Source organism: Scatophagus argus, chromosome 22 (assembly GCF_020382885.2).
Source record: "Scatophagus argus isolate fScaArg1 chromosome 22, fScaArg1.pri, whole genome shotgun sequence".
NCBI lineage: Eukaryota > Metazoa > Chordata > Actinopteri > Scatophagidae > Scatophagus > Scatophagus argus.
In genome coordinates, this window is record NC_058514.1 from 13,743,606 (window position 1) to 13,755,074 (window position 11,469).

An 11,469-nucleotide genomic window follows, 5' to 3' on the forward strand; every position below is an offset into this window, starting at 1 on the left:
GCATGCCTCAAAAGACAAGCCACCATTAATGAATGGGCATCGAAACAAAACGCAAGACTGAAGACGCTTAAAAAAAAAGTCCTCTTTGTTAGTGATTTATGTTGCTAACACCAAATAACTTCTAATAAGAGAATTTATCTTTAAAATTTTCTGCCGACTCCCGTGTCCTTGGAAGTGCTGTAGTTAAAACTAGGCTCCAAAGGGGTTGGCGATAGCGGGAGGAGCTCTCGCGGGACCGAGAACGCGATTCTCGCGGAAGCATCGTTCAGCCGTCGAAGCTGCAGGGGGCGAAGGTTCTCACACTGAAACGGTCAGTTCCGTGAAGCATGTTGCCTCTGCGTTTGCAGGGACTTCTGCTACCCAAACGCGGGAGACTGCGACGTTACGAATGACTTCACCAGACCACTAGAAAGCAGCGTTTTATTGTCAGGCAAACGAAGCGGAGCAAAATGTGTCGCTGGATTTGTCCCCCGCTGTTGCTGCTGCTGCTGCTGTTGTGTGAAGTTCAGCCTCAAGTAGAAAGTGAGTTACTTGATGAAGCAATTTGATTCTGTTCTGTTACAGCAATACTGGCTTTCTCGTCTTTGAAACTAACAAGTATAGGGTTATGTGTCAGCTGACTTCGGAGAGCAGCTAAATGTCGCGTTGATTCTGCATACTGTACGTAAATCACTTCAGTCACAGCTGAACTTGTCTCTATAAATTAGCTGTAGCCGACCTTAGCTACAAATTGAAAATTTGTTGCATCACAGTCACACCCTGGCTAAAATGTTTATTTCGAGCAGTGTGTTGATCTGAAACACTCCAAACCTCATTTGGTGAACTGAGTTCAGTTATATATGTAGCTTGAGAGGAGGGTTTAGCTTTTGCACAGTATAAGATGATGTTATGGGGCCCACCACAGGGCAGTTCTAACTATGGTTTACAATAAGCCTGTGATATTAGGGGTGTTAATAGTACAATCCAGTTCTTGGATTTTACAGATTGATGGTACTACAGTGTATATATACACTACCATCATTGAGCTGTTAACAGACAAACAGTGGATGAAGGAAATGGGGTAGTGAAACCAAGTAGAGTGAGAGTATCCACTCTGATAGGTGAATAAACACAAAGCTGGTTAGCAGAAATAGCAAGTTGAGACGACATTAAGAAGCAGTTTTGTTTGTGTGTCACACGCAGATAAAGTAACCGGCGATTTTGTTGGTATTATTACATATTGCATTTGATCGTGTGTTCAGTATTTCTGCTCTTAATTTTCCTTTTTGTCTGAAATAGCCTTCAGCTTTGTGAAATCTCCACTGGACCTGATGAGACCGTTTTACAAACTTTAAACTAAGCAGGAGTGTATGAACAAACTTACTGAGCAGTTAAATGAGAAGTAGAATGTCCAAAATAAGGAGATGTAAAGATACTTTTCAGTACTTTTCTGTAAGCAGTTCACATCATAATGTAGGCCAGCACTGAGTGTGCTGACAACACAACATGAGTACACTATGTATGTTTTTAAGTAAATAAAGGTGAAATAGATGAAACAAACTCAGTCATATGTACATCCTGGATTATAGTTTTTTCCTCACATTATCTCTGTTCGGCTCATATTTTTCCTCTTGCTTGTTTGTCATAATGAAGGCAGCAGGTCACTCCTGAGCAGGAATCTGACCTGCAAACAGTCTTTATGGCTAATAAAGCAGCACGTGTAACCTGCAACAAATCCGCACCGAGAGCTTTAGTTTTCATACCTGACATTCTTCCTCTCTGGAACGTGACACGTGTCACATCTGCAATCATACAAATAGAACAACAGCACACATATTATCTAAGCTGCACATCGCTTACTACTGTATTGCAGAGTAACATGGGCAAATACAGTGCTACCAAAGGTCATGTTGTGTTTCTCAGACTTTGAGTCCCAGTGAAATCAATCAGACTGATAAGTAAAAAAGGTAAACAGTGAGGAACGATCAGTCTCAGTGGGTAAGTTGTGGAATAGAGTGCAGATAAAGCTGAGGACTAAAGGATTTCTGAAATGATAGCGGGGGAAAGTATTGTCCAGATGCAGTTGCTGTGAAATGTTTGCTTTGGTGAACTGTAATGTTTCAGTACGACACTGTCACTTTAACAGTTATTGCGAAACCACTTGCCATGGATTTCTCGGTCAATCTACACATGCTTGCAAGAACTAATCAGTGGATTATTGCTGCTTATCAGTTGAACTGGTGATTGTATTTCACAGAAAACCAGTCTCTTTTCCGCACATTCCGCTCGGACACACGCTTAACGGTTAATTAGGATCATCAAATCGATCACGTTACCACAAGCAGATGATCGGGCTTTACTGTCCAGTCCAAAGGTTTTCAAATTAAAATTGAAGATGGTGTTCGAAAGGGCTTAGGATGACATATTTGAACAAAAGCTGCCAGATACTGTGAATGTAGTCTAGAGTAGAAAGTACAGTATTTGCCCCTGAGATGCTGTGGAGTAGAAGTACACCAATATTGCGCTTAAGTTCAGTACATGAGCATATGTCTTTAGTTGCTTCACACCAACGAGAAGTGGTTCAGCATTTCAGTGCAGTTACCTCATCATCACCCCAAAGCAGAGCGAACTTCTTCATTCAGCCTTTTCTATAAGATCCCTCCCTTAGTGTGCTGCTGACCTGCTTTAGGTCTGCCTGCTCAGCTTCACGGTTTGCACCAATCGTCTGTGGCAGCGGGGAAGTTACACATGATGTTGTCCATCCCAGCCAGTGTTGTTCTTCACGGTAACTTAGACGGAAACAGGAAAGCAAGCTTATGTCTTCAACTCCATATTCTGTATGCCGCAAGGCTGAGTAATGGTGTGACAGAGAATTTTTCTTTTTTTATTAATATTATTGTTTGTTAGGCCTGAGCCTGTCCAGCTCTGGGTTTTGTTGACACTGTAGCAGAGCGATTTATAGGCAGCACACTGCGATCAATGTGACTACAATAAAATCATGTGATTAATGGAAATAAATTGGATTTTCCCCTCTATTTCACAGACCGGGTGGTTTTCCTGCCGGGAACGTTCCAGGAAGTCAGCGTCTCCCAGAACGAGACGGTGCAGGCTGTGGTGTCCAGGATCCCCTCGGAGGTCGCCTTCATCACCCTGCAGTTCCACACGCAGCACCGCAACATCACGCTCTCCTACAACAGGGTGAGAAAGCGCCGACCCGCCTCACAGTTTGAGACGAGGGCCTCTAGTTTCATGGCCGATGAGGTGATGCTGACGTGCCTTATGAACGTTCGGTTTCGACTTTTTTCCGGCTTTGACGACAGCAGAATTATCCAGACAAGGACAGCCCTTATATACACGCCTTCTTAGGATGACATCAGTTTACATCCTGCTCTTTAACGTAGGCGCTGAACGCACAAGCTTTTCTGCGTGTGTTCTTCGCGGTACGGAGGTTGGACTGAGCGTGACGCTTCACAGACTAGAGGCAGCAAAGCTCAGCGACCGTTAAGAGTTTTCTCCTCAATCAGCAAATCTAACGGCTAATCATTTTCTCGAGTTAACCGGGTGATCTTATCTTTGGCGTGCTCGTATGAAGTAGTGAAAACCAAACTGTGATTAAGGGAACGCTTCACGCTGCATGAACAGGCAGTTTGTTCCACCTCCTATTAATGAATGAGGCTTTGTGAGGGAGGTCGTCTGACCCTCTGAGAGAAGTGGCAGTCAGCTGATGTACAGTCCACCGGTCATGAGCGGCAGACAGGGGCGGCCCTGAGGGAAAACCTTCTGGCGTCTGTCCCACAAGTCTCAGGAGACAGCTCGGTTTGGATCCAAGCTGCGCGGGACGGGCACGTAGTCCCATTTAGTTTAGCTTCTGTTTTTGCCGGTGATGGAAACGGCGGAGAAAAGGAAAACAAATCCATGCGAGTTTCTCAGTGGCAGAAAATAAATGTCTCCTCGCAATAGGAGAGCCTGTTGATGCAAACCAACGTCAAAAAAGTGAACAAGGAAAAAGATTGTCAGGCACTGAAAGGAGCAAATCAGTCCTGAAAAGTCACAGAAAAACCAGGATGTGTGTTTTCAAAGAGACCGCCAGATTTGTGTTTTTTGTCATTTATTTTATCAGCCAGTGTGGTTATTACTGACTGTGCATTTCGTCTTCTGCTTTCTCTTATTATTTAGAAAAAGCTTTCATAACTTGAACACACGTTACACTCGGGTGAATCACTGCTGTGTGTGTGTTTCCTGTTGGTGACTAATACGTAGTCATGTTCAGGTTTAAAGTTGCTGTGCCTCAGTGTAGCGTTAGATGAATTCAGTGGAGAATGGAGCGTCTCTTCCCACTCCATCACCGTCCGTACGGGACGGGTGTCACACAATGGACTTATTGTATGACCCGTTGGACTAAGAGTCATACTGTGTGGGCACAGTGCTGCCAGGCTCAGCACACAACAGTAATTCAGCATCTGCTCCCTGAAAAATATGTGGCAAATTATATGTCAGAAATATGTGTTGTTATTCTCTGAGAAGGATATCATACACTCTGCTGTTAACACGGCTCTCAGATCAACACCAACCCAAAGGGTCGTTTCTGTTATTCTAACTATTAATCATTGATGCAGTCGTTCAAAGTGAGATTTCATGATGGGGGGGAGGGGCATCATGCTGTGATATCATGCAAAGTAGGAAAGTTAGTGGCACAGTGTGGTCTGGTGGTTTAGATGAAGCAAAAGAACTTCACATCAGTCCCGTGTGAACAAAAGCACGACAGACAAAACCTTTTCACGTCGTTGCTCTGAGGGCAGACTGTCGTCCTCATTCTTTCCATATTGCTGTTAGTCAGTTAATTCATGTCAAGTGGCGGGTTATCGGTTCAGGATGTGGTGGACTGCATGACACGCTTCAGGGTTTGGCTGTGTAGAGCACACAAACACATTTTGTTGAATTTCCTAACATTATTAAGTTTGTCTTGGGAGTAAACTTAGCTGATTTAATACCACAGCACGTTTTCAGGTTGTCTTTCCGTTCTTAGATTGTGACCGCATTCCACATTCGCGTAGATGCTGAATTGGCGACGCTAATCTTGGAGGTCCACCTTGAAACTGCATGGATCTTCTGTGCTGCGAGGCTGAAGATGTGCGTGAATCCGTAGCTTCTTTGCAGGAAAATACACATTTTAAACTTTGCAGTTCACCGCAAGCTGATTAGTTTTGATGATACTGAGCTTCAGGAAATCATCTCTGCACCGTGTGTTGAAGCTTTCCGTCAGTCACTACAGATATGATATGAATCTGGACAGACGTGGATGTAAACTGTATACTGCATACAAGCGCAAGGCGGTAATTCTACTTTATATTTAAAAAAACAAACAAAGCAAACGATGCATCTGCCCAATTGTTGCTACATATTACTGGAAAAATGCTGAAAAATATGTCATGGATTTGAATTTCTTAAAAAGTCAAAATAATTACGTTAATAATGAGGTGGAAATAGTGTCTTTGTTAGGGTCTATTCTCAGCCGTGGATTAATACACATTTGGCAATAAACTACAGTGTCCACGTAAAGGTCACCACCCAGAACGACACTCGTGTGTTCCATTGTTAGTTTCGGTTTTTCCATGGGACTGAGAAGAATGAAATTACTTTTTAAATCACCGGACTTAGCCCTCACACCTGTGAACTTCTTACTTAAGAAATAATTCAGTTGTTCATAATACAACACCAAAGAAGCTTCCAGGAGAGAGACTGCGTTTCTAATGAACCAATGACTCGGGTCATTTTCAGACCACAGACGGAAGCATTTTGTTGACGTTTTGATCACAAACAGTCTCATGAGCCCAATCATGAGGTCAGCCATTTAATGCTTTAAGAGACTGCGGTGACTGAATCATAATCCTCAGCGAGCGACATGTACGGTCGGTTAATAACACGGCAGTCTGTGAAACAAAGAGCCAAGTGTGTTGTGATGTTTTCAGAGGAGAAAATAGTTTTCCAAGTTATTGCTGGCAGAGGATCAGTCTGTGTACGGTACAACCAGGCGTGCAGAAGTATCTTCACGCCATTTTTTTTAATGGATTCATGTGATTCATGTGTGTTTTGGTTCAGATGCCAGGTCTGGGTCTCTCTCTGACAGCAGTGGACTCGGGTCTCCTGTCGGCCCTCCGGCTGGGTGAAGTGTCCCTCTCCTTGTTCCTGTCTTCTTCTGATGTTGACAACGTGGCGGCCACTGGGGTCATCCTCCCGTACTCCAGCACCGGTACTTCTTCTTCTTCTTCTTCTTCTTAATCATCTGGATGGTGATATTAGGCCACTAATAAAATTTTGCTTTCACCTCAACCTGAGTCACAGCATAAGGAAGTTGCAGCTAGTGTTCATGAAAACTGTTTCTGCAAGACTAAAGAAAGAAAAAAAAACAAAACAAAACCCCAAGGCTACCTCTGAGGCTACGAAAGCCTCAGCTCATCGTAACTTGAGGAAGCTCATGCAGACTGTGGTTGAGTACAAGCACTGATATTGTTTGGCTGCTTGTGTGTATTTAAAACTCCATTTACAGCTTGCTGTCCTGACATGACAAATTGCAATAGCATCAAGGGAGTTTTCTGTTTACCCACCATTGTCTTCTGTTGGCCTGACACATCATCTAATAACTCTGAATTTGTTCTCTTGAAGATCCGGTCCCTGGAGCCTGCAACATGGAGTTCAACCTGGACATTGACCCGAACGTCTACATCCACTACAACCTCTACGAGACCACCATCCGTTTTGCGCCGGCAAACTTGGGATACGAGAGGTAGCACACGAGACCGACTGGCTCAACTTTCCTGTTCTGCCTGTTCAGCTGTAGGCTGTGACTGACGGGACACATTTTCTCAAGAACGCGTCAAGCCCATCCCGGGGCAGATAACCAGAAGACTCGCTTCGCTTAACTAGTTTCTTCTTGTGTCATTTAACTGCAGGAGTTCTGTAGTTGCACGGATGGTTTTTAGTCAGGTTTGACGCTGTAGATAAGAGGAAGAGTAGGGTTTTGCATGTTTGTCTTGTAGTTTTCAGTTCTTTTTCCCCCACAGGCGTGGTTTTGGCTGCTGGGATATTAGGGACTGTTGAGATGGAGCCCCACCGCAGCCAGCATTGTTTTGGACAAACACTCGTGGCCTCGCTTCCCTTCGGTTAAAACTTGACTGGTTTGACGTGTCTGACTGGTGTAGTTTATTAAGCGAGGAGGCCAGCTCACAACCACACCTATCATAGTTTCTGATATCCACACCTGAGCTGAGAGAGTCGGTGAAAAAGTATATTCAGAGGTGCACTGGGTTTTATATTCTAATCGTCCATGGTATTGCACAATGTACTGATTATCATACAGGCTTTTGCAGCTCCCAAACTTTTCTGTAAACAGGAAATGCTTTGACAGTTAAAAGGTTCAACCCCCTGCAGCACATGCATGTGTACTGAATACACCTGCTTCATGTAACGCTGCTGAGCAGTGCGAGATCATTCACGCCTTCCAGTCCACGGTTACGATCGATGAGGTCCGCAGACAAACCACAGCGTGACATTACATAAGGACGCGATGTCAAGTTTCCGTTTTAGTGTGTTCACGCTCGTTCTCTCACGCCGCCCACTCTCTTTCTGCTGCTCCCACGCTCTCCTCCTCTGCCTCTGTTCACTGTGTCGCTTAAACATTTAACCATAAGTGTTCAGTTCCCATGCGTAATAGAGATACTTGTCGATGAAAGCCGAGGACTGTTGTTCTCTCAGCGCTGAGCCTTTGCCACTGTAGAGGAGCCTCAGACAGAAACCTACACGACTGCAGCCAGCTTGACGCATTTGTCCCGTCTGTCCTCTAACCTGTCTCTCCAGGGGAGGAACTCCTCCGGTCTGCGACGAATCGACAGGCAGCAGCACGCGCTGGCGCCTGCAGTATGACATCTACCAGCACTTCCTGCTCGAGAACGACCTGTCACAGCGCAGCCTGTTCAGCGGCATCCAGGCAGTGGCCGATGTCCGCGGCATGATGGAGAACGGCAAACGGGTGGGGCAGCAAGAACACCATCCTCTGGAGATTAGTTTTATTTACGCCTTCCGGCTGCTGACGTGCTGCTCACTAACTCTTCACCACCCGTCGCCCTGCAGGTCATGACACTGTCGTCGTCCGATAAGAGCGTGGCGGTGTTCAGCTCCATCCCCGGTCAGGGCGTCATCTACTCCGTCATCGTCAGAGACCCTCTGCTGAACACCTCGGCCTCTTACGTCCCCGTCCACACGTACGCCTGCAGCTTCTCCTCCACCCTGGACAGCTGTCAGACACTGGGTGAGATACTGAGTGTGATTTTTATTGTTTTTTTTCTTTTAGTGCCTGAGATCCTCAGTCTAAATAACAGAAATCATCAATCTTCCTGGACCGAACTGAATTTCTTTGTTTTGTTTGTTTGTTTTTTTTAAATGTTCAGGAAAGATATCTACAAAAATTTTCTTCACCATCACCGGCCTGGCAGGGCTGTTTGTCTGCTTCTTTGGGCATCGATTCTTCAAATGCGGTGAGTAGTTTGACACCGTTTTGTGTGATCCTGGTATTGTGTCATCAGAATACGTGTCCACACAGACGAAGATCCCCCACATAAACGGAGCGAATACAAATCTCCGCCTCTCATGAAATTTAACTTTTTTCCCCATCGCTGGTCACTTCAGGGTCAGTAGAATGGATTAGTTGCAAGTCCTGACTTCATGTGACGCAGAAATGTATTTGTTCCATACTGAACCCATGACTGCTGCCCAGTAAATCTGATGGATCTGAACCTGACTGAAGAAAGGTCTGGAGTGGACACTTTGTCCCACTCCCAGCAGTGTTAATGTGAGCGTCTCTCTCTCTCTCTGTCACGCAGAGTTGTTTTGCATGGGATTCAGCTTCGTGGCGTTTTTCTTCTTCGTGCTGATCACAAGGACCACAGACCTGAACTATGACAGTGAGTTGTTTTTTCCCTCCATTTGGATCACTTTCAAAGCTTTCTGTCTGCTCACGTGATTCTGTGTAGAATAAGAAAATGTCTGAATTTGGCATCCTCTGACATTTGTGTGTGTCTGCAGTCCGCCTGGTCCTGTCAGCAGTGATTGGCGTCGTGGGCGGGGTCTTGCTGGTGATGAGCTGGTGGCGTTTCGGGTCAGTCATGGCCTGCATCATCGTGATCGGGCTGATGCTCGGTTTCCTCATCGCCTCCACGGTCTTCTTCACTCCTTTGGGTAGGGGAAAAAGAAAAAGGCTGCCTGGTGCCTCCACATGACCCCAGTTGACCCCAGTTTTTGCATGAGATCTGACTCTTCCTCACTGGAACATATAACGTGTATTCAGTGTGTTCCATACGTGTTTCAGTGTGTTGTGGTCTTTCCTCAGGTGACCTCGAAGTGTTCAGGCTTTCAGACGCGGTTTTCTGGGTGACGTTCTGCTGCATCATGGTCCTCGTTCCACTCTTCTTTGTGCGTTGGCCCAGAGAGGTAACAGATTCATCTCAGCCAGTGTGTGTGTGTGTGTGTGTGTGTGTGTGTGACACTGGTGCCCTCTAGTGGTAGTGTTAAGAAGAACTGTGGTAGGCAGCATACTGACTCATTTGAAACATAGAAAAAAGGACTTTAAAGATGATTTTTAAAAAGTACCTTTGCTTGCTGCTATGATGAAACTTAACATGACATACACTATATGGCCAATGTTTTGTGTGTGTGTTATGTTTTGTGTGTTCAGGGAAACATCGTCACGTGCGGCATCATCGGTGCTTACGCCGTAATTCTTGCAGTCAATGCCTACATTTACACCAGCCTCTCCTACATCACGCTGAACATCCTCAAACGCTTCCTCAACAACAACTTCAGCGCTGCGTTCACTGACGTGCCCTTCCAAACCATTGGTGAGTTTCGCTAATCTCACTAAGGCCGTCAAACTCGAATCTTTTGCTCTCATCTCACCGCAGTCTCGTCTTTTCTTCTCTCCCTCCTCTCGATCAGACTACGTCATGATCACAGTGTGGGTGGTGCTCGGCGTCGGCGGCATCGTCCTGCAGCTCTACCGCGAGCGTTCCCGGCCGTTCTTCCCGCCGAGCCCGTACCTCATGTGGCTGCAGGAACGCGAACGCCGCAAGACCAACGTCCTGGACCCGAGCCACCACTTCCCATCGCTGCCCAACCGCCTCCTGGCCAGAGTGCGGCAGCTCACCAAGCGGACAGAGTCGACCGGAGAACACACACCTCTGCTCCTGTGAGCCTTCGGGAGGGGGGGGGGCCCTCACCGCCTCTGTGAGGCGGATTATCACATGCACAGTCGGGGGGTCTGAAGCAGAGAGGACAAATCCCTGGGGTTTATTTTCAACCTGTGGACACTCAGACTGCTAAGTTACAAGGAAACATCTTGTTTCCTGTGAACTCTTGCTGGAAACACGGCCAAAGAAACGCAGCATGAATGAAGTCCAGAGGGATTGTATCACTGACACGCTTCAGGTGGATGTGGGTTTATCAAAACCCCCCCCCAAAAAGTTTCTGACCAAGACACTTTTCCCTGAACACCACTTTTATTTAACACTTGCAAGACATTTTATGAGTCACTGAAACTGGTGAAGGACTAAAGGATTGTAATCGAATGTCTTTTAATTCCTAAAACGTAGCTGTTGGTGCTTCATGACGTCTGTTGCTTCTGTTCGTTTTACTGTTTGCACTAAGATTACAAACTACTAACGATTTACTAAATGAGGCATTTTATCTGTGGAAAGTTGGATTTATATGACAAAATGTTTCGATTATCTGCATTGTGTCGAAAAACGCGTGTCCACTCAGAACCTCATGTGTTTATAGTTTGGTCACAAACAAGCATCAAACAATAAACTGACTCCCAGTACATAAATAAACACAATATTGCACAGTTTTTACATTTTAGCTTTTACACAAAATAAGGAAAAAGAAAAAAACAACAGTATTTTCCTCCTCCTCCTCTGAACACCTTTTAAATTGCACTTGTGTGTTCTGATTGGACGGCACTTGGCAGTCTTTGCACACTGCATTTCAATATCGACTGATCCTGTGTTTATCTGTGGCTCTGTTGAAACTCGTGCTAAGGCTTTTCGCAGGGTTTCACACTCAGCTTTCAGACAACTGATGACACCTTCGACTTCAGTCTTCAAGCCTCAAGCTGTTATATTTTATTTTCGTTACTAAGCTGCTTTTGGCCTTGTGACTTTTTAAAAGAAATCTAAAACAGTATGCAGATGTGTCTGATTAAATGAAGTCAGTTTTATTTGTAATTTGCCATGTTTTGATAGAAAATAAATGCCTACGGGTAAAAACTTGTTCTTTCCTCAGGTCATGTTATTATGTAAATAGTGATATTATATGTATCTTTAAACCTGCATTAACTATTTAAAGCTGATGTAGCAAACTTGTTAGCAAACAGTTTGTTGACACACAGAAACAAAGCATTCGTTTGGAGCCATGAATGAGCCGAAAAAAGGAAATCCCTGT

The 11,469-nt window shown here is 45.1% G+C and overlaps 1 protein-coding gene across 1 annotated transcript; it reads left to right on the forward strand.

The window, feature by feature from the left end:
• Positions 1-224: 224 nt before the first annotated feature.
• tm7sf3 (transmembrane 7 superfamily member 3) lies at positions 225-11,298 on the forward strand. The gene is made up of 12 exons (XM_046379379.1): positions 225-522; positions 3,023-3,177; positions 6,079-6,229; positions 6,643-6,763; positions 7,834-8,005; positions 8,107-8,284; positions 8,424-8,510; positions 8,856-8,936; positions 9,058-9,210; positions 9,362-9,462; positions 9,707-9,869; positions 9,967-11,298. The coding sequence occupies exons 1-12, from the start codon at positions 450-452 to the stop codon at positions 10,218-10,220; spliced, it is 1,689 nt and encodes a 562-aa protein (XP_046235335.1). The 5' UTR covers positions 225-449; the 3' UTR covers positions 10,221-11,298.
• The last annotated feature ends 171 nt before the right edge of the window (positions 11,299-11,469 follow it).